Below are 24,176 nucleotides of genomic sequence, written 5' to 3'. Positions count from 1 at the left end.
TGCGCCAGGACCAGGTTAGCTCATAAAGCCTTTCACACTCAACAATGGGGATTTTCTCAACAATTAACAAGAAACAACATAATAAAGCCATTTACAAAGACCTTGCTATTTACTATAAATTAGGCACTCTTTAAGAGACCAGTGCGTAATTTCACACACTTTACAACTGGGGCTGCATTTTAAACACCCGGGAAAACAAGCTTGTTGCACTTTCCTGTGACCTGTCTGCGGTGCACCTCTGTTTCCCCTCTTCCTCTCGAAGCAGCTTTGTTTGCATTGCTGCGCTCCAACCTCCCCAACCCAGGCTGGTTTTCCAGGTCACTGTCTCACGTTTCCCGTCTCCAGGTCATCATTCCACTTTCAGATGCACTGAGCGGTTCCAAGGGACAGGAACCACGGCGCCAAAGGAAGTAGGCCTGGCCGCATCGCGTTTCCCCGACTTGGGGGGTTCCGCCGGGCCTCGCCTGCGCGCCCGCGCCCTCCCCCGACTCCCGGTCTGGGCTCTTGGGCCACTTCCCAGGGGGCGTTCGCAGCCCCGCCGGCAGCCCGAGTGAAGCCCCATCTCTTTGCCACTTGCGTTCCGCACACTCAGTTGGAGGCATTGGCCAGCCCTCCGCCCAAGGCGAAAAGCTGGGCCCCATTTGCCTGGGGAAGAGAGCTCAGGCCTGGGCGAGAAGGTGAGAAATGGCCAGGCGGCGTGTGCGTGCGCGGGGGTGGGAGATGACTCCGGGCCACACAAAAGGAGCGCCTAGGGACGGAAGGCGGTCCAGCCCCCGAGGGCCGGCCCCGGGGAGAAGGCCAGGCCGGCCGCGCGCCCCGGCGCCCCTGCCCTGCTCCGGGTGGGCCCGGCCACGAGGTCGCCAGGCAGTGAGGCCGCACGAAAGGCGCAGGGGGCCGTGTGCACGGGGGTACGGGCCTTTCCGCCCGGGGAGCGGGTTGGTTCATTCCGAGGAGAGCAAGAGCTGGGCGGGAAAAAAAGTCACAAAGAAATTTGTTTGCCACCGTGCAAAATGGCGGCATTTGCACATCTTTCTGGTGGTGGCAGTGGCCCAGGCCTGAGAGCCGGGAGCTGCCCTGGGTCAGCGCGGTGGCCGGGGCAGGCGGAGAAAAAGGGACCCTGACGCCCCCTCGGCTCCCGGGCCGGTCTTCAGCCCGCTCGGTTGTCCCCTGCCTTCCCCCCCACCCCCAAGCCTGCCAGTCCCCAACCCCGCGCCAGCAGCCCCTGGACACTGACCCCTGTTTACAAACACAGCCTGGGGGCGGGGTGGGGCGGCCGGAACGCGGGCTGGCGGGGCGGGGGAGGCGGCCCGCTCCCGAGGACGCCCCCAGCAGAGAGGGACGAGGAGTTGGTGCGAGAGAGCGGGCCCGGCAGCTGGAAAGGACTGAACGCCTTGTTTTTGAAACTGTCAATTCCCTCAACCCCTATTGTGAGGGCTTCATGCAAAACATCTCAGGCCTTTTAAAGTAGGAGCTTGTGAGGCCGCCACAGTTTGAAAAGGAGCGAGAGAGGAGCGGGGGCCTAGGGCATGGGCAAAGAATGATAGCTGGGCCCCCCTCCTTTTTTTTCCAGCAAACGAGGGCCAAACAGGTAAGATGCAGCCCTCCCCCACCTCCTAGATCTGCCCTACGTCCCCACCCCCCAAGCTAGTTTGCAAAATGCCCTCTGGCCTCGGGAGCAAACCAAAACCAAAGCTAGCATTAAAAATAGCGCTTCCTTACAGGGAAGGGGAAAATCGTGGCGAAGGCCCGGGTGACCCGGAGGACTCCCTAAGGTGGAAGCCCTGTTCCTCCTTGCCAGTTTCCTGAGGTTAGTTGATGGGGGAGCCTTTAAATCCCCGCTCCCCCCGCCACGTCAGTTTGACTCTAGGAGCTCCCTTTTTCACATTCTTTTCAGCAGGAAGTATTTTCAAGGTGAAGCAAAACTCACCACATTTTCTGTCTTTTGTAGATGCTAATACTTTATTATTTTTTTAATGGTTGTGTTTTTGTTTTTGTTTTACCATAGAGGATTTTTGTTCTCTTTGAAAGAAAAAAAATGCTTTTGAGGAATTAGTCTACATCTCCTCCTGCATGCACACAAAACTAGCATTCTCATATCAGCAGAAACTTCCAATTCTAGTGACTGGAACTTTGAGGAATTTCTAGACCATTGAAAGTCACCCAGACATGGATAAGATAAAAGTCCACACACCAGCCCATCTAGTTTATGTTATTGCTGTTTAGTGGTGGCTCCTTGTTGTTGATTTTAAAATAAACAACCATTATTGAGTATACTCCACTGTAATCAAGTAAGCCAGTACAAAAGAATACCCACTTTAAAAAGTAAATAGTTGAGAAAGAGCAAGCTGCATTTGCTAAAAAAGGCAGATAACCTGACTGTGGAAGACAGAGTACACACATCTCTTAAAAAAATAATTAAATCTTCATTTCACAGTCTTACCAGGAAACTACTTTTACAGGAGACCAAAAATAACTTGTTTCCACAAAAAAGTCAGAAAAAGAGCCCTTTCCTGCATTTTTCTTACACCTATAAGTGCTGAGCTTTAGACACAGGAATCGGTGACTCTGGAACCATATAGTGCCTTTAAAAAAAAATTCTCTCACCTGAAAACATTTAAATGTAAAAATGCAGTCTATCAATGGAGGTAACTTTTGTTTTTCTCTCAATAAGGCTTAACTTTTTGAACAAATGGGACATTTATAACATCTTAGAAAATCTAGATACTGTCATTAATCATAAACCAACCAAAATGAAGTAAACTGCACTAAGAATACAGCAGAATAGGAAAACAGCTAAGGGGCTCCCAGAAATTGAAAGAATACCTTGAATTTACAAGTTACTGAATACCGTTTGGTACACTTTCCTAACAGAAGCCCCAACTCAGGTTTTGCTGTGGTTGGCTGTCTTGTGGTAGTACTGTGGGGTGAAATTTGTGTTGACTATTTCATTTCTTTCCTTTTGATGGTATCACTCTGGAATGCCTCGGCCTCCATGCTGCTCATTCTTCAGTTCCTATAAACTGAAACTATTGATTCTCTGAGGGCTGGAGACCAAGTGTCAAAGCTGGAGGCCAATATTTTATGTCAAAAATTCCATAGGGTATATTTGTTTTAAATTGTGCTTATTCCATCTCGCAGTCCTCCCACACCCAAGATCTGTAAGCTTCAAATATATTCTCAATTTGTAATTTAGGCACAATGATTCCATAGCCAACAAGAAAAGTACTAGTCTAAATGTAGTAGTCATACTTTGAACTTTCTTGACTTAGCAGTAATTAAAGAGTAGAAATCACAGACTTCCAGTGTGTGTATGTCACACTTTTTACAGATTGATTTTGCAGGACAACTCACTGCACCCAAATTCTGTATTGCCTTCCAAAGAGGAAGGAACTGACTGAGAAGCCAATGGTTCAGCTTTCTGGAGCTTTAACTGTAACTTGTACCGGTCTTTGAAATTACACAAACATGAATTCAAGGATAACATCCCCCAATTTTTGCTTTGACCATATCTATCATCCCAATAAAAAAAAAAAGATCCATTGAACCTACATCTGGCAACATTCAAGAAGGAAAGGAAGGGAGGCAGTTCAAAGCATCTGTTTACTCCATCCAAATGTATTTGGATGCAGGTACTCTCAGACTCTGTCCTTTACAATAAGAGTAAAACCACAGAGCATATACAACAATTAGGGCTGAGACCATCCAGATCTATCTGAAACATTTATAGACAAAAGGAAAATTTCAAAGGGAATAGGAATTAAAAGGTTAAGAAAAAAAACTGAATTTCCATGAGAACTAGTGACTTAAATTCACACAGTAAACATTTCATTGATGTTTTGTTTTCTGATTTATGATCTATATATGCAACTTCTTAGGTTTAAGATGGCAAAGATCTGAGATATATAATTTGTCAGACTAGGGGAGGTGGACCCAAAATTATTAGGTTTAACTTTCATCAAAATAGCAAGTGATCTCTGCTTCACTTTCTTAAACCTGAAACTTTTTGCAATTGATTTGTAACAAGTGTGTAAAGTTTTGTTGTTATTTAGGAAGAAATCCACCAGTGTTTTGCACAGAACCTGACTGGCCTCATCACATGGTGTTACAACAAAACATTACACCCAATAAATGCATTTCTTTCAGGCAAAAACATTACAAGTGAAAATGTCAACAAAACCATTCATTCCTGTTAACTGTTCTCCAATCTGGAATAAGTAGAAATGTATGGAACCAGGAATTTTAAACAGTGTTTTTAATTGAAAATAAAGCTAAAGCATGCTTTTCAACAGTGCAAATTTCCATAATTTTGATTTACTGCTTCCATCATCACAACATAGTACACCAGCATGGCCCTTACCAAGGGCTAGACCCTAACCATTTGCATGTTGAACTACTTTGATTTTAAGTGCAAATATAGATAGTCACCTCTGATTGTCACTTGCAGTAGAAACTCTCCTGCTCTATACACAGGATGGTCTGAAAATAGAAGTTTAGAGAGATGCAGAGAAAGTAAAAGGTAATAAAATCCAAGTGCCTGAGTTCTGGTACCAAAAAGCCCTGAACTAACTGTTATTTTTCATTTGGGGTATTCTTATACTTCTGACCCATTTTACTTTTCTCGGTCGCTTTTACTGCTTTGTCACTATAAAGAGACCATAACATATTCTGCTATTAAGAGAAATATTTTCATTGTTTTGCAAGTTTGAGGAGTCATGTTCAGACCACAAGGTAAGCAGGACAGTAGTAAGAGTCACCTAATTTAAAATTTTGGGTGAGAACACAAAAAAGGAATTTTCCAATCGCAAGGAGTGCCTGTAAAAGTAAAATCACACCCTTTACAAAAAAAAAAAAGAAAAAAGAAAAGACAATATTATATTTACTTTACTCAGTATATATGAGGCAGCTTTTACCAGCATTCAATCAGGACTCCCCAATATTTCCACTCAAAAAAAAAATAAGTGCAATGACTCTTGGAGAGGAAATGAGGGGAGAAAAAGATACCCCACAAACAAGAGCTCCAGTAGAGAACACTTTGGGCTTTCTTGCTACCTCACTGTGTAACCATGTAACCTAACAAACTTTCACTGAATTAACAGTTACACTTTCAGGTCTGAAATCTAGTGCATAAACTTAATGGCTCATTGTAATATTTATTATTCAACCTTTTGACATTTATTTGTAGCAGTTGAATTGAGGTACCAGGTGCATTATTAGCATTGAAACAGTAAAGTGTTCCAGCTCTACCGTAATAACTGAGTTTTACTTGAGTCTTTAGCCTGAAGTATAGTCTGTGGAATGTAAACCAACCCTTCTCCCACCCCGCCCCCACCCTACTCCAAAAAAAAAAAAAAAACCCGCAATGGAAAAAAAAGTAATCCGATTTCTGTCTTCAAAATGCGATAAACCAGGACTCCAAAAGGGGTGTAACACATTAATGGACTTGTACAAACCATCCTGTGCAGTTTACAACAAAAGGAAGGGAATATGGTTCAAGAAAATATCTTCCAAAACACTTTTATGAATTAAATTTCCTGAATTTGTGACTAGGTGGAAGAGGTATTGCAGAACCGCCCAGCTGCCATTTCCATATAGGATGGGCCTTGTGAGGAGGTTGGGAATCCTTAGTGGTGTTTAAGGAATACGCTGGCCACAAATCCCCATCCTTCCCAATAATGAGTGATGGTGGACAAGGAAAATTTGCCATGAAATTAAATGGCCTTTTCACTGCTGATGCTACATTGCTGGCTACCTTTTTGCGTCTGTTTATAACTGTAAAATCATCCAGTGTTCCTTCATGTGTCTCAGTTTTACCTGTAGGACGAGGACTTCTAGCTGATTTCAGATTTGGTTTGACTGGAGGTGTCTGAAGTACAGGTCGCTTTCCCAGTACTAGTGTCCGGTAATTTTTTCTCACCCTGGCACCAAATTTATATTCCCCATCCTCAGGTTGTGGAGAACCTAAAGTGCATGAAAGGCCCTGACTCTGAGCCAGTGGACTTAAGGAAGGAGCTTCTTTTTCAGGGCAGGCAAAACCTTCCTTGGCTGTGGTTAACAAGGCGTCCTCCTCTTTACTTTCAGTCACACTGTAAAACTCACCCTTTGTATCATTGCACTCGCACTTTAGCTTATTTGTAATAAGGTCAGGTTCATATTCTTCATTAGCACTACTGTCTTCTACTTTGATTTTAATATTGTGCAGAAATGGCAATGTCTTGTCGCCTGTGTCAGTGCAGGGATTCTCGGCTTTAGTTGCTGCTGCTGCTGCATCCACCTCGGGATCAGTTGGCGAAGAGGGCAAATCCGTAGCAAATTCAGTGCAATGAGGGATTTTGGAATCTTTTTCTGAATTTGCTGCCACTCCCGAAGAATCATTACTTAAGAACCTAGCAGCTATTGTGTTGTTATCTGCACAGTATGTAGTAGGAGTTGCTTGTAGGCATTTCCTAGCCTCTCGGAGTATTCTTTGTTGTGGAAATGCATTGTTTGTCTTTGGGCTAGGTGAAGAGGCCCCCTCCGCCAGGCAGTTAATTGTCAGCTCAGTTCTCTTTACAGTACTGGGAATTTCAGAGTGTGGGAATGTAATCTCAGATACCCTATCGTTCCTTATCTCTGTGAAACAACTCCCCAGGCTGGCCGGGCAGTACACCGGAGACGCTTTGGGGGCCCAGCTCTGCAGATTCCACTCCTCGGGCGACTCCGCTTTGACACTACTCTTGAGGTCGGGAAGTCTGCCGGCATCCTCGAAAGCAGCGGGTTTGGTTGCAGCGGCGGCGGAGGCCAGATGGTACAAGAAGTTGGCCTGCGCCTGCACGCTGGGAGGCTTGCAGAAGCTGGTGCGCCTGAAACGGATGCTCTGCACTGACACTTGGCTGGAGCCGGAGCTGGAGTCCGACTCCGTGGACGAGTCCTCCTCCTCCGAGCTGACTTCACTGGAATCCGAGGCCCCACTGCCCCCCTCCTCCTCGTCCTCCTCCTCTTCCTCCTCCTCCTCCTCTCCCTCCTCCTCCTCTTCCTCGGAGGACACAGAGTTGCTGGAGCTAGACAAACTGGAGCCAAAATCTGAGTCGTTGGCTGCATGGTCCGAGTAGGAGCTGGACTCGGAGTCGCTGCTGCAACTCTCGGGAAAGCTGCCCAGATGGGGCTGCGGCCGGTGGTGATGAGGGGGGTGGTGATTCGGCTGCGGCTGCTGGGCCCTGTGGTGGTGGTGGTGATGGTGGTGGTGGTGATGGTGGTGGTGGTGGTGGTGGTGGTGGGGAGGCGGGCAGAAGCTGTTAACCAGATGAAACCTCTCCAGGCAACTGGCCCCGGCGGCCGCCGCCGCCGCCGCGGCCGCCGCTGCGGCCGCCGCCTTGGCTTTATAGGACCTGGGCAGCAGAAGCAGGCGGCGGGCGCCGGCGTGGGGCTCCAGCAGGCAGTCTTTGGCGCCCCCGCGCTTGCGCTTGCACCGGTAGGTCAGGCTCACGGGGCCTCCGGCGCTCGCCGCCGCCTTGGGTTGGGGCCCGGCCGCCGACGCCTGGTAGTAGGCGGCGGCAGCGGCGGCGGCGGCGGCGGCGGCGGCCGCGGCGGCTGCGGCGGCGGCGGCGGCAGCCGGGTGCTTGCTGCACAGCAGGCTCCGAAAATAAGTAGGGTCCGAGTGGAAAGCGACGTAGTTTCCCTGGAGCGGGGCAGTTTCATAGTTTAGAGGGGGTTTGCAAGGCGAGCGCACGATTTCCGGGTAGTGCGAGCCCGGATATTTGCTAAAAATCTGAGGTAGATGGGCGGCTGGGCGCACGACGGCGGCGCCCGGGCGCGGGGACTGCGCGCTGATTGGCAGGGGCCGCGCGGCTCCACTCAGGCCCCGCCAAAGTTGGTGCTTGTCCTTCCAAAAACCCGGGCGGGGGCTGGCGGCGGCGGCGGCGGCGGCGGCGGCGCGCTCTGGCGGCGGCGCCTTTGTGGCCAGGGCCCGGCCGACCCTCCTGCGCTTGGTCTTGAGGACGCGCTCGGTTTTGCAGGAGGTGTAGAGCGCTTCCACGTCTTCCCGGGAGATGAGAGTGCATTTGGCGGCGTGGAAGGCGATGCTGTTGATTGCCTTGAGTTTCCGCAACTCCTCCAGATCGCAGTGGTGCTTTTTCACTTTCAGATGATCCATGCGCTTGTGCACGGTCGTCCTCGGGATGTTTTTCAGCAGATCCGTGAAGACTTGGGAGAGGGCAAACATTTGCTTTCCTTTAATGATGAGGTAGCCGAGCCTCACGCCATCCACCTCTTCAAAACCTGACTTCAGGTCTCCCATCTCGGGCACTAAACGATCCCCACCATTTGCAGTAAATATATACGTGACGCATACATACACATGTATGTATGTTAATCCTCCACCAGATGCTGCGTGTGTCTCAAGGCATCCTGCTAATAAAATAACAAAGACTGTTATTCCCGGCGAAGGGAGTGCCAAACTCTAGGCGAAATTATTGGGGGGAAAAAAAAAACTATGAAATTACACTGACTTGATTCTTGCTTTTTTTTTGGTTTTCGTTTTTTTAAAAAAGAGGGAAAAAACCATCCGGTTTCTGATCTGCCAGTGTGTTAGTCTAAGTCCCCGATGCAGATCAGTACCTGGGCCCCTCTATTCCTTCCTTCTCCATTGGAGCACTATGATAATGGAATGTGAAGGGAGAAAGAGAAAAGAAATGCAGCTGCTATTCCCGCCGCTGCTTTAGCTACAAATAAAATGACAGAGTGAAGTGAGCTCGTCCGGAGACACCTTCATCAATTAATTCCCCTAAAGCCAGCGCTGATTGGACACTCCTGACAGGTGATGCAATAAAAATTGATATTCCACCCCTTCCCCCCAAAATCTCCCACTAATTAGCATACCCTTATACTGCCACCTCCCCTCCCAAAGTAAATAATACAGTCGGTATATAAATCTTTCCATTAAACTATCGGAGCTCAGAAACAGGCTGACTCACAGACTTCATCAGAAGCAGTGTGTGTACGCTTTAAAAAAAAAAAAAAAGCCCTGTATATTCGCCTTTAAAGGAATATTGCCTATTTTTGCTTTATTTGCATTTTACCGCTATAGCTATTATCATTTCAAAGAAAAGCAGTTTTAAAACATTATCAAGCCTAAATACATATACCCCACCCCCTTGTCCTTTGGAAAATGGAGCTTAAGTGAAAACGTGCAGAATAGCCTGGTATTTCCCTTATGGGAGTGGGGCAAGGAACCCGGCTGGGAGCTCCAAAGTTAAATCCGCGCGGTGAACCACCCCAGTACAGACTTACGTTTTGAATTTCTCTCGATTATCCTTGTTCCCCCCCCCCGCCCTAAAATGCCTTTTTACAACCAGAAACAAAGTTATTTGACCAAGGAAGCAGTTCAAGGCTCCAGCTCCGAAACACTGTAACAATTCAACTGGATTTTGGTTCTCTGCTGGGGGGTGGGGTGGGGAGGAGGTAGTTTCACGTCAGACCCATAACAAAGCATAGATAAGCCAGAAATGTGTACACTTTTCACAATTAACCAGGCTGGATTGGAGGCGGGATGGTCCTAGAGTCCCCAGCACAGCCTTAGCCAGGGTCCTGTTCACGACAGGTCAGAATTCCATGGAGCAGATTGCTTCTGTAGCAAAGAAAAGAAAATGTAAAACGCCCAAGGTGCTTCCATAGGTTTTAGGTAATAACGATGAAAAGAAAGTGTTGATGTACGATGCAGACTATTTCAGTGGTCTGTGATGCTCTTGATTGGTAGTTTAAATGAATCTTCCACAACTCCCAAATTTTTCTCCATGAAAGCCAAGCATCTGCTTTAAAAAAAAATCACTTTGGATGAATATCAATATTGTTTAACCTCTTCTTAGTCAAATTAAAGTATATTTTGGTGTCATTTTCAAGGATATCCAAAATATTGCCAAATGAGAGCAAAGGTCTTCCCAGTCGCATTACCACGATCCCAAGGCAGTTTGTTGGCTGCTTTGCAAAATTCAGCAAAATCTTCTTAACTGTTCGGTGTTTGGAACTACAGCATAAATGCAACTCAAGCATTTATATGTTTCCTTGTTCTTCCAAAAATAGACACATCCGTGTGCTTAAAAGAATAAACGGATATTTCTGAGCCTGCAAGAAAAAAAATGTACAATAATTTCTTCCTTCACATTCAAAAGTTCCAGCTTCCCCTGCTCTGGTCTGGCTAGCACAAGCAGGTATGGCTCAAAGAGAGAGAGACAGAGAGAGACAGAGAAAGAGATTAAAAACCGAGGAATCAGACATACAAAAAGGTAGTTTGCATGAAATGAAATCTCGGCCATAGTTCCCCACCCCCACCCTCATCTTCCTTGTAATTTCCCAGGAATTTTGAAGAGAATTGGGAATTTCAAGAAGTGCATCCGGAAATTAAGGAAGCCTATTTACGAGAGTCTGTAACTCAGAGGTTGGGATTTGAAAAGTCAGCCCTGGACTACTGTTGCACTCAGCACAGATGTAATCGCCGCTCTTCAACTTAATCAATGTGTGTACAAACCGCGATGTCTAGTTCTTGCCTTTGAAATCTAAGGCTAGCATTTCCATCCAAGAAATCAGAGCTACAGCAAATTACATTTTTGTCCCTTGAATGAGAGAAGGATCATTGAATGGATCTCGTGATATTTCAGGCTTTAAACGTAACCGAGAGGCAGCAATGAACAATGCCTCGTCACAGCTAATACCATCCACCGAGTTGGCTTTCTTTTGCATCTGGATCTATCACACCGCGTTTTTCTCTTTCACTTTCGCAGGAGGCAAAATGGTAAAGGTTTAAGCAGAAAGCAAAGTTTCCAGGAAAAGCAGATGCTGGTGTTTTTTTTAAAGTATAATGACCAGAGTCTACTACAAGCGACAATAAGGTCGTTTTAAAATTCCTCCTGATGCACTTATATACTGCCAGCCCTCTCCCTCCCACCCCACCCCGTCCAATTCCCCTCCCCCAGCTTTAAGATTTCCACCAAAGAATCAAACAGCCAAGAAATAGTAAACTCAAAAAAAGCCTCTGAGAAGACATTACAAAAGGTTGGCTAGAGCATTCTTTTTTTTTTTTTTTTTTTTGGCCAGGTAGTTCTAGTTGTTCTCAATTCCTATTTAGATTTACACACACACACACACACACACACACACACACACACACTCCTATTCCTCCTGCACAAGGCAACATGACTTAGTAACCATTTCAAAATCACCTTTTCCTCTCCTTCCTCCCCTTCCACCTTTGAAATACTGGCAATATGGGTGGTTTTTAAAACTAACAGAATAGTATTTTTTAAACTAAAGTTACAATCTGTTGGGTCAAATGGAGAAAAATAAAGGCCAAAAGATTTGGGAAGTGGGTCTATGTATACAATTTATGTGAATATCTTTGTATGTGCACTCAGGTACCTTCACACTTATACATTTTTAATACTCCTATTACACATATTTCTTCTTGTCTAATACATTCTTTTGTTCCTTTAACTTCCCCATCGGGGTGTGTGTGTGTGTGTGTGTGTGTGTGTGTGTGTGTGTGTGTGTGAGAAGGCGTGAGCGCGCGCGCGCGCTCACGCCTTCACACACACACACACACACAGAGTGTGACAGACAGCTTTCTTGTGGCCATCAGGACACGTTGTATATCCGGGGTCTTCTCCAGGCACATTGGGGGTCGATCCCGATAAAAAGATCTAGCAGAGGCCCCTGAGCGCTCACACATGAAAGGCAGGGGACTTTAAGATGGATTTGCATGCACACAGGGGATTTCGATCAATAGCTACCAACATTTATGGCTTAGATTATTAATGTGAAAGCTGGCCAAAAGAATGGGGATGAAAAATTAAAGGTGTCTGTTATCAATTATGCTTAAAGTTATGCAATAATTTACTTACTTTGCCTGGATGTGCAGATCCAGATGTATAAAGTACTATTCTTCAAAAGCCAGGGGGTTTCTTTGATAAATATGTTGACCATGTCAGCCGCTTCTACAATCAAAGATGAACCCAATTCAGATGATGGACTGTATTCAAATTCTTTTTTAAGAAAGGATATATCAACTTCTATGTTTCTCAAACACATATACCTACGTGGGTGGATACGCCCAAATTAACATTTATGTGTCTATCCATCTCTGAGGGTCCAGGGGATTACTTAACTGAGAATTTAGGCATATATATGATATGCATTGAGTTTGTTAATTAAATGCGATTATTTAGTCAGTGAGGAATGCATAACCTACACACTATCATAAAAAGTGTTTTAGCTTTGAAAACAAAGCTGCTTGCTAGAGGAAAATCCTCTGTGGCAAATACAGACAGAAATACATAAATGTCCACTTACTTCTGCATTTATTGTAAAAAATCAGCACTTTCAGTTTTTAAAGTGATGGGCTATGAAAACATGAACATATTTGTCTTTACTTATCCTGTGCTGATGTGCTACATTTATCTTCAAATGTTCTATTTTGATTTATTTTCACTGTATTTTATGTTTAAATACCATTGCAATTCAGTCTGACCTCTTTCCTCTGGAGCGAAGTAATGCACACGGCATTTACAGTCTTTTAAATGGTTAGCTGGGAAATGCAATAGCAATTTGCAGAAGTAGTTTACTAATGGGGAAAGTTCTTTTGAAAACCTGAAGGAAAACCTAAGAGTACTTTTCCATTTCTACACTACAATGTCATATAATTAAAGTACTGAAGAGCATTAAAATAATCCTTTCCCTTCCCAGCCTTCACCCATACATACATAATTTAAATGAGGATCGCCCCCCCTCCCAACCCCACCACCATCACCTAACTCTTCACCATATACATTTGTTTTAGTGATTGCTGGCACATTTTGTTCAAAATGAATTCAGACAGAAAAGACTAAGGAACATCACAAAGGCCTCAACAATGTAAGTATACTGGTTAGAAGAATAAAAGAAGTCCCTTGTACTGTTAGCCAAAAGTAACTATAATACTTACAACATAACAAAGTCTAAAATAATAATAATTTAAAGTCTTATATGGCTGAATTAATTGAGGTTATAGGACAATAAAATCTTGTGTGAGAGTCAACAGTTCCTTACCTAAATTTATGTCATATCACATGTTCTCTGCTTTTGGGGAGAGGAAAATGAGAACGGAGGAGGAGGAAATGGCTAAATTAAGGAACAACTTAAATTATAACTCAGTACATTTTCTTTAATATTTTTCTTTTTTGTCTCATCCAAACAAATCAGGGTAAGTCTCCAAAAGGGCCCATCCTTCTCTTCTTAGGCATTTAAAAATCTTGTTTTTAACAGAAGTTTGGGACACAGAGTATATGCCATGTTGTCTACTGACCCATAATCAAAATGCAGTGACCTTCTACCCTTTTTTGCCCCCTGACCCATCTTGAATTCAATGCAGCCTTTATAAATTTGCAAATCCTTGGAGGTAAAGGGGGTTTTGTGAGGCTTTGTTCTGAAAAAGCCCTAAGAGTGTGCTTTCTAAATTAGACAAAGGTAAAGCAACAAACCCTAGTGGACAAGATTTTATACAGGTGAGCAATAGGCAACTCTTCAGGTAACACATATTGCAAGCTAAAAAGCAGTTATAAACATGGGAGACAAGAAGGTTATAGATTGTGTCAAATTAGAGTGTGGTACAAATCACTTTCACGATGTAAGAAATGGTTAGGCCACAATCTTCCTGCTCTCCTCATCTCAAGGGCTGTGGGGGACCCTAGTGACCATGGAAGGAATGGGGGGGGAGGGTAGCAAAGAGAGAGGGGAGGGAGGGTGGCAGGGAAAAAAAGAAAGGAGCAGGACCTGATCTGAATCTACAGGCACATTCCCTTATCTTTCCTGCTATCAGCCAGTTTAAAGGACACCATAATTATGATGGTGATAAAACAATGCCTGCTTATGTGTGCTGAATAAATAATGTTTACAGCTCAAGAATCTTTTAATTCCAATTAAATGCCATCAAAGAAAAGCCACTTTTCCTACTGCAACGCCTTTCCCCCAATTATCTTGTTTTGTTGCAATATTTTCCTATGAGACACCAGGGCCTCTCACAATTGATCCTGAATGTAGAAAAAAAAAATCTGAGAAAGTAGTGTTCAATGTTGGTGTATCAAATAATACACAAACCTCAAGACCCACAATTTATTTGGATTACCCCAATTTTTGTTTATTTCCCATCAGGGCCAAACGTGTAGAAACCTAAGTGATGACACTCAGTGTTGAGGCCTACCTATGGGCTGCTGAAGCCATACTGAAATTCTGAGCACCCATGAGGGGAGAAGGGAAAGATAAGGCATGTGGGGCCTGATGGTCTCTGGAAAGGGAATCCTCTGGTTCTGTTCCCCTGGCTTCAGCCCAAATCCTTCTAGGAGCACTGGAGCCAATCACTGTCTTCCACTGCTGCAGCTACTGGGCGCACACAAAAAAGCGGGAGATCAAAAAACCCCAAGTTCACATTTATGGATACACAAGGATCATTTCGTATTCATGACTTCAACAAATCACATCATAATCAGATTTAAACAGGGTTTGGGCAGGAATGCCCACCAGGCTGGACACTAAACACTGACATGTATAACACGCTAACCAGAAAAGTCACTTGCTAAATTTTGGAATCATAGATTTAAAATTGTCTTTCAACTTAAAAAATCTCACTTTTTGCTTTTGAGGCCAATTTTTACACTAATTCATTTCAAGCAAGCGCCCCTCTTTAAGTCATTCCGCAACGTTATAATTCAAATTTCTCTTTGCTTCCTTTCTCAGTTCCAGTAGTGTTTTGAAAAAACACATGGCATAACAAACGTTATGGAAAACCCACTCGTTCCGTTAAATGTCCATACAAACCTGCCTTGTTACTCCATCTGTCTAAGCAGCACATTGCTAAGAAGAAACTTACACACACACACACTTTCCTCGAAGAAATATCTAATATTTCTTGGCAAATTCTATTTGGTGATGTGGTACAAAAATACACTGGTAAAAAATTTCAAGGGATACATAAGTTTTCTGGATACTTGCGGGCCCCTTTCCTTTTGAAAGTTTAGAGCTCCAATACCCTCAGTTCTACTGGCAGAATTAGGATGGACTTAGAGGGTCCTAAACGTGACCGATTCACTAAGGCGGGGGGCTACAGCTTGCAGCAACGTGCTCGGCAACTTAATCCTACGCTAAAAGAGGGCAGAGAACGAAAAAGAATGGAATACAAACTCTCCCGACATTCGTAGTTACTTTCAAGGTGGATTGTGTATTTTAAGGCTGATGGGAACGTCTGGTTTTGGGAGCAAAAAGAAGAGAAGGTAAGTGTTTGTCCTTGTATCCACCAGTTCGTAGAGAAACAATGAAAGAACAAAGGGAACCACTTCTCCATCTGAACATTTTCTGAATATCCCTCCGTTTCAAACCAGAAAGCTTGCGAGAGGATTCGCTTTACTCTACCGTAAGCAGTTGTTGCTAGGCTTGCTGAACTAAGAAAGAGAAAGAAGTTGATCGGCAGTGTAAATATAGACTAAATAATAATAATAAAGGCTCGCTGTGGCTAATCTCCACAGCTCCAGTCGCAACAACTTAGAGCAGAAGTTGCTAAATGCAGGAAGGGAAAGCCCAAGGAAGAACCTTTACAGATTTCAAACTCAGTCACTTAAATAGCCTTACTTGCTTTTTGAAATGATTTCTGCGCACAAAATATGTAGGTTACTGTCTATGGGAAAAAAGAGCGGCATACTGTTTAGCTCGAAAAATGTTCTCTATTGCTATGTGGAAAAAAATTTTTCTAAAGGAAAGGGGATTCAAGAATTGACACTACTGTTTGCTGGTAGAAGAAATGGCAGCAGCGGTGGCTGGGAAAGGAGAGAGAGTCGTATTTAAATGTGTTTGCTTTTGGGTATGGTGGTTATCGGCAAGTCTGCCTTTGTGGGTCTGTGTGGCTGAATGAGTAAGTGACCGAGTGCAGTCGGCATTATATAAATGGATCGGTGTGTGGGGGCAGCCCCCACAGCCGACGAGCACGTGAAACACACATTTTTTTACTGCCCCCCAAGCGGCGACCAAGCCCCTCTCCACCCCACCCCCAAATCCGTATATTACCTGCCCAGTTACAGTGACACATGTTTATGTTTATAGTCCTGGTTTGTAGTAGTGTCAAGAGCCGCAGCAAGAGAAGGGGGAGGAGAGAAGAGAGGGAGGAGTAAATGCAACCACCCCCACTTGTTGTTAAAGCAAATTTACTGCGTTATTGCAAGCCCGGTACGGGGGGCTGGGAAGTGAGTTGAGAGGAAGGGTAGAGTTGGGTAGTGTGTTGGTGGTGGAAGGGGGGGTGGGTGGGGTTAGGAGATACGGGATGGAGCTCCTCTGCTCCAGCGGCCCGGGAAAAGCAGCGCGGTCAATAGGGGAGCATGCTGGCGCGGTCGAAAACAAAAAGGTTCCTCCTGCTCGCTGCGTTCACGTGGGGGGGATCTGCACGCAGGGCTCCAGGGCCCTGACCTCTGACCCCGGCTCCTCTCCGCGCTCTCCCGGTGCCGCGCGGCCACTTTTTACCCAGGATCCCTCGCGCGGGCCACGCTCGTGCCGAGCTCGAGTCCTTCTTAATCCTCCATTCCCCGATTTCCATCCCCTCCCCCTCCCGCCGCCAGCCCCGGGGGAGGATTCTCCGGCAGGGAACCCCCGCCCCACCCCCACCCCGAGAGCCCAGGCCTAGGCGGCCGCAGTCTCACCGGGTGGGGCGGGGAGTGCAGAGCCGGCCTCCCCTGCCGGGCCGGGCCTGCGGGGGAGGGGAGGAAAGGGGAAAGGGAAGGGGGGAGGGGATCTGAGAGGAGGGGGGCCCGGAGGCCCGGCCCCGCTGCCCTGCGGCGGCCTGGACCTGTTGACTGCTATTGGTCCACCTCGTCCTGCGCCCTCTCCCTGCCCGCCGCAGTCCCGGTCGTTCTGCGGAAACGTGGGGAGGAAATAAGGATGGCTGTTCTCTCCGCCTCCCTCCAACTTTAGTTTTTTCTTAGGGGATGAGAAAGCAAAGTAATCTCATCCGCTGCGCCATCCTTTCTCATAAAGTACCGTCATGCGCGGGCCCGCCGCCCTCCCGGCCCCCGCTATTTAAAACCTTCTCTCTTTCCCAGACTAGCTCCCCTGCCCGGAGCCCGAGGGCCCTCGACGCCCCCGCTGCGCCTCCCCCCGCCTGGCCTGGCTTCGTCTCCAGCGAATTGTGTTGCTTTTCTTCCCTAGAAGGTTACTCGTCCACGTTCCACTTTTTTACCATCCCAGGAGGCGTAAGATAAAACCTCTGATTTGCTGCGTGCTGCCGGACACATTCTCTGCCCTCTCATCAAAATGCACTTGATGGAGAGTTTAAAATAACAATATTTAAAGGAGGAAATAAAAAGAGAAGAGAGTTCTTTTGCCAGGTTAGACGACATAAATGCGTTAAAATAAAAAAAAAACGTATTTAGAGTTAAAGGTTTTATGGGATTTGCTGTAGTTCCGTCTAGGTTTTGGATTTCCTGGGGGAATCTTTTCCTGAGGGAAATAGCAAATGGAAATTAAGGTGGAAGTGAGACATCTCAACCACTTCCGAAAATAAAGGAGAAATTTAGAAAATATATTAAGGAAATAGCGGGAAGGCGGCCGCAGCGAAAGCTGGAGTAGCCGAAGGCAGCGCCTCGGTGTCTCAGTCGGAGAAAGGAGGGACAGCCCGGGGACGGGAAGGAGGCGCGCGGCGGCGGGGCGAGCGGCGGGCCGGGCCGCAGCGCTCGGGAGGAAGGCTGAGGCCGGCAGTGAGAGCGCGAAACCGCGGGCGGGGAGGGCCGCGGTGGGCGGGGGCGGCCGGGCGCGCGGCCGGCGCCGCCGAGGAAGCGGGAGCCGGGTCCCGCTCGCCCGGACGCCCCCATTGTTCGGCCCTCGTGCGGCAGTTCGCCGAGTGCGTCCTTCCCGAGGGAGGGGTCCCCCGGCCCGACTCGGCCCCCACCCCCACCTCCCCGAACTGCAACGCTTGGGCCGGGTCGGGTCGGCGCGGCAAGTTTTATGATCAGTGTCGGCCGGCGAGGGGTTCCCAACTCCAGACCGCGTAGGAAGGAGGCTTTACAACGTGCCGCTAAATTGGAGGAAGCTGGGCAAGGCTGCGACTCACACACGAAAAGAAGAGGGAAAGCAGCATAGATATGTTTGCAAAGTGATAAGTAGATAGAGACAAATGTGGGCGATTTTTTTTTCTGGATCTGGAAAGTTAGAGCCCATCATATCCTATTTTAAATCTCTTTAAATGTATGGATTCGAAAATGAATGTCGGGATTCAAAGGAGTTCGGAAAAGCACGTTTCGCTGTCTCTATTTGTTATTATTCAGCTCTTTGTTGTATACAAGGAGTCTAATTTTAAAAGGCTGGGTTGAGCTACCCCTAACAAAAACAGGCTTGGTTTCTTAACGTGAAATGCATTTTCAAAATAACAGTGAAATTCAAAAGGGAAAAACGTGTCATTAGCTTTTATACCACGTTTTAGAAAGAAATAATTGTAAGCAACCTACGAAACTCTGCCTGTTTTCCTTTGTGAGGCATGTGGAAAAAATATTTCTGGCAAGCATCACAGTTTTAAAAAATGAAGATTTCCAACAAGTGCTCGCGAATCTTGAAGACAAGACCAAAGTAATCGTGCGTGAAAACTCATGGAGAAATAATTTCAGTCCTTTTGCCCAAACCTTACTGGGGCAAGACAGTAATTTCGACTTAGATTGATAATAGACTTTGCGGAAATTCCTTCTAAAATGCCCATTACTAGTCTGTGTATTATACAGCACTGGTTTCCCAAGGTGGATTTTTAAAAACCAATTAGAATTGATCTCTAGTGGAATATTATATTTACACGTCATCTTGAAAACATCATTTGACAAGAGTTTTGAATTACCAGAAAGAAGTTAACAGATGATGTTCATAAACAGCCTCTGTTTGAAAAGAACCCTTAAGAGTCAGTTAAAGGTAGTGGTGGTTGTGATTTTGCATTTGAAATGCTATAGAAGTGGTTTGCATTTTAACACTTTCATTTTGCGGATCTTCCTAAACTTGCATTTCCTCACGGAAATCATTCAGTTATTTCGAGATATAGGGAGAAATTCTTATATAAGAAATCATTTGAGGTGTAACTATGGAAAGGTTTGAACGGAAAAAAAATTGGTGTTGAAATTAGATATTCTCAATCTGTTCATTCCTCCCACACTCATCCTCCCATCGTCCCCCTCCCCAACTACTTGGATTCAATTTACATTTTTTATTTATAAGTCTTTGGATGTTTAGAATAGCTTTATAAGTTTATCTGCTATGTAGTTGATTGCAGAAGGTGAATCTTTTTACATCTTTTAGTGTTTCAGGCATTTGGGGGTTTTATTTAAATTAAAAAAAAATATGTTGCAAGTCATGATATACTTGTGAGAAAAACAACAAATGGGCGGAAAAAAAGGGCATGAATGGGGGTGGGGATGGAGAGGGACAAGAAGCGTTCCAGGTCAGTCTTTGTAATACCTTTCTTTAGTTTTCTGTCATTATATTTTCCACTTCTGCTTGCATCAAAGATCATTGCTTTTTAAATTGGGGTAAATTGCCACCATATAAAAATTACCTACAGTTTGGCTGTTACGCGCCACAGTAAAGACTGACAAAAAGTGATCGGAGGCTTGTGTGTTTAATTCGCCAGGAATGTTAAGCTTCATAAGATGCACCCTATGGGGCCATGGTGGTATTTGGCACTGTTACTGTACAATTCCAAGAGGTAAATATACACATTATAGATTTAAAAAATCTAAGATGTACTAGGCAAACAGTTTATTGATTGAAGGAATAAAAAAATGAATTTGTCAACCTCATTCTTTCTGGGACACAATGCAGTTAATTAACATATTCTAGGGCTTGTTTCTGGATTTGGTAAGCAGTGGCCCCTTTCAGAGAGGAAAACATTTAAATCTTAAAAAGTAGTCTTCTTTGGTCCAAATAGTATTTAGCAATTCAGTTTAATTTCTGATTCTTCTTTTTTTTCAGTCCAAGATATGTTTCATTTCTTGCAAGGTTCTCTTCCATTTCAAAAACTGATTTTCCTCTTTTCCATGTCCAGAATCTTTTCACTTGGATAACCTTATTGTATCCTATAAACAGACACTTAAATATGTCACTTTAATCACACTTTAATTATAACAGAAATGCAAATCTTCAGTGTCAGTAAAAAAATGGGAACATGGACCTTACACTCCTGCCCTTACATTATATTGATGATACTCTGAAAAGTCTAAAGTGTAACACCTTTAAGTATTATTGCATCATGCAAAAAAATACCCCAGCTCTGAAATGTTATTGGGGTTTGTGTAACGCCTAGAGGATCTAAAGGCATCTTTTAGATATTATTTTTCTGTTGGTAATTACACGGTGTTTTACCCAAAAATGTAAATATAACCAATGCATATCAATTTTATAGCAAAAGGCGTGGCTCTGAAGCCAAACACAGGATTAACCAAACTAAACCCTTTAAAGTAAATATTAGGCCTTGATTCTTAAAAAGATTTTAAAATTTAAATTACATACAATTTAAATTTCAGAATTACCTAACTAAACTTTTTAACAATTAAGTGTATGTAACAATAATATTAATTATGATTGATTCTAAGTTAGAGTCTGTTTTGTAAGAAAATGACTTTTACATGGAGAGGTGGTTAACAGTTGAGGGCTATTTAAATACAGACAATTCTAAATTACCCGGTAAATAAAAACTCTTCACCTATATTAATTTCAACTATTGAAAATCTTTAAAGCCAATTTATCTGAAAATTTCCTAATCATTACTTAGAAATTTTAGTTCAGGTGTACATACAAAATAAAGCCTTGCTTTACTCTGAAGAATAAAGCTCAGACAGCAATTAACTTTTAAACACCAATACTGTACATTAAATGAATATTTATTGTGGGCCTACTACGTGCAGGACACTTGCTAGGCAGTATGGTGAGTTTAAAAAAATCACCTAGTAAGATTAATATGCTTCGTTAAATGGAATTTTCCAAAAGCCATTAACGGAATATCAACTGAAAATATAATTGAAATGAATACCTTTTAATGAAATTTCTGATAGTGCTCCATGATATAGGTGCCATGCATGGGTTTGTACCTATAAAGACACAATACTCACTTATTGTGAGATAAATAACAAAACTAGTATCACAAATACCTCAATATTTTAATCATACTAGTATAAACATATGGCTCATAAACTTTTCATGTAAAAGGTAAGAAACCGTGGATACCAAATGAGCAAAACAAAATTTTATTCAGAGATTCCTTTAGAAGAGGGCGTATCTTAAAGTTTGTGCAGATCATAAGGAATTGCCTTATTGCTTTTTCCAACTAATTTATTTAGAAAGAAAATTATAGTTTCTGATGAGGTTTAGTAGATGAATGAATTCTGATAATTGCTTTTTGTTTAAAAACCTAGGTATCAGAGCCAATACAGAATTTTAAACACTTTATGGAAGTTAAGAATCTGAGTTAAGGAAAGTGCATCTAGTCTTAACATTATAGAAATATACCTCAATTTCTATACCTCATTAAAGAAATATACTTCAACAATGGGTATAATAGACTAAACATAACAGGCAAATAGCAGAAGGCAAATAAAACTTCAATTTAAAAAGGAGATAAATATAAGCAATATTAACCTAGGAACCAAGTTTGGTTTTAAATATTTCGTTCGTAAGTATCTACTAATGTAAATGATTATGGAAAAGCAAATCCAAAAATTTGGTGCCCAGGATGAGGAATAAAGAAAATTATAAGAAGATATATTACCCATACAGGAAGAAAATATAGTTTCCCATTATAGTAGGGTTAGAGGTTACATCATAAAATACTTTACTTGAGTTTTTTGTGGTTTGCCTCAGATGATTAGTTCAGAGAAACAGATGAGCCATTACTGAGTTAGCTGCTGTTGTTATGTGAGGAAGTATACTGGGACCACAGGCTTTTGTTTTATTCTACAGGTACTAGGTGTACTTTTTCAAAGAATATTTTGAGAATGTGGAATCAGATTTAAAGGATAACATTATTTTAAGATTGAAATTGTACTTTTCTATGAAGTTATTCTATAAATCCCATGAACTTTTTTTTTTTTAACATTACCATGTGTTGTTAAAAACTTGCTCGAACTTTAACGATTCTGGCACTTTATAAGTTGTATCCATTCTGAGTTATGAGAATTAGCATAATCAGCCAATCATACACATACATATAGCACAAAGGACAAATATAACTTGCTCACTGCTGTATTTCCTGTATCTAGTAAATGTTCCCTGGCTCACAGTAAATGTTCCATAAATATTTACTGAATGAATAATTAATTGTATCTCTGAACTATTTTGTAATGTCTGTTATTCTTATCACCTAATATTTTTTAGAAATATATTAAATATTATACTTCTGATATATAACATAAGAAAAAGTTCTATATCTGGTACATGAGTTAAAATTAGAAGGCCCTATTTAGCTCATTATGCTTTTTCTTACAGTTTTCATAACATTTAACATGTTAAATATCAGTTTTAAATAATTTGGCTTATATTTTGTCAACATTTATATGTACATCTTTAATAAAATTTCTTCTTCAGATACTATTATTTATATATAGGCCTGTTCTTAAGAAATAGTGTATTTTCTCTATTTTTCTAAATTTCAAAAATGTATTACAAATGATGAACTTTTTTGTTTTGTTTTGGAAACAGTAAGCGTTTACCTACATTTCTTCTATTAAGTGTTACAGGATAGGGTAAAGTACCCATCTTTCTTTACATATAAATTAATTCCATCACAAGAACTAAGCTCCAATGCATTAAAAATAAAATGAATGTATTTTAAAATAATTTATTTCATTAAGGTTCGACTGCAGTGTTTAGCAAGGGAAATTTCACATTAATTTTAACTAAAAATTACTCTTCATTAAGAGTGTGAACCTGATCAGGAATTGGATGTTGAACTGGTATCCCTTGTAAAGGGGTAAAGATAAGATATACAGTAGAGATACACAAAACAATATAGATTTGTTTGAACACGGTTTTAGTTTTAAAAATATTAGTGGTATTTTAAGAACATCATTATTATATGTTTGGAAATTTATTATTACCATACCCTCCAAAAGAAGTTGCATTTTATAAGTATGTAATCTTGTAGTCACCTTTTTAAAATGCACTAATATAACTAAATTCTCATTTTTTGGTCTCTTTAGTGTACATTTTTCCCCTATCTTACACTTCTAGATTTGCATTACTGTAGCCATCTCACTTCGCTTTTAGAATGTTTGAATATATTTGCTGATATATGCTTGCATTGTAGTATATCTATTATAATTCTTAAATAGATTTCTAGCAATTAATTTGCAATAGAAAAAGCAGCCATGCCACCAATTTTTTTTTTTCTTTATGAGAACACTTGGAAAGCTTTTAGAACTTAAACCATTATCTTTTGGTGACTGACTAGGAGAACTTGGGTTCCTTCATCTTTTAGCATTTTATATAACTGCATTTCCCAGATCCCCACATTATATTGCTAATTCCTGATAAACAGTCATTTTGTACCTGTAAGGTATTTATCAAAGTCATGAATTCGCCTTGTAACTATGCTTGTCATTTAAACAATCTATCTATATTCCTATTTCATGCTAAACTTTTTTGGCCTAAAATCAATATTGGACTAAAAAGGATACATAGGGGGTAGGGCAACAGCGGAAGATTTCACAGCTCAAAACTGCTCAATATCCAGCTAATTATTCAGATAGGCCTGATCCATTTTCTATTTGTATGTGAGTGAGCTCCCATCTTCCTGCCACTTAAGTGGCCTTAATAAAAAATTGACAAATTTTCAAGAGTAAATTTGGAGTACAGAGCCAGATCAGAGAAATCCTCAATTGAAAGGACTCCACTGTCACATGGTGTTAGAGATCATTTGGTGCCTGACTAGAACTTGGGTTCCCTCAAACTGCGATTTCCTGATCCTCACATTATATTGCTAATTCCTGATTAACAACCGTTTGTACTCCTACACAGCAAGTTGCGGGTAGCATAGGTGTTCCCTCTTCGAATACAACCCAACCTAGGCTTTTGACCCTGTCTGTGATGCACTTTCAGTTGTCACTGGGCCCAGTGTGGTGTGTAAACGGGCAGCCGACTTGGTGGCACTTCCACTGGGTGAACTTTGGGTAGAG

General features: G+C 42.9%; 1 protein-coding gene across 1 annotated transcript; it reads right to left on the bottom strand.

Moving 5' to 3' along the window:
- Positions 1-5,347: 5,347 nt before the first annotated feature.
- SKIDA1 (SKI/DACH domain containing 1) lies at positions 5,348-17,106 on the bottom strand. Its single transcript, XM_033407834.2, has 3 exons — positions 16,054-17,106; positions 11,868-11,960; positions 5,348-10,095 (listed from the first exon to the last, which is right to left on the bottom strand). The coding sequence occupies exon 3, from the start codon at positions 8,270-8,272 to the stop codon at positions 5,516-5,518; it is 2,757 nt and encodes a 918-aa protein (XP_033263725.2). The 5' UTR covers positions 8,273-10,095; positions 11,868-11,960; positions 16,054-17,106; the 3' UTR covers positions 5,348-5,515.
- Positions 17,107-24,176: the final 7,070 nt, after the last annotated feature.

Source organism: Orcinus orca, chromosome 2, assembly GCF_937001465.1.
Source record: "Orcinus orca chromosome 2, mOrcOrc1.1, whole genome shotgun sequence".
Classification (NCBI taxonomy): Eukaryota; Metazoa; Chordata; class Mammalia; order Artiodactyla; family Delphinidae; genus Orcinus; species Orcinus orca.
Note: the sequence above shows the minus strand (reverse complement) of the source record. Positions and strands in the feature narration are given on the sequence as shown.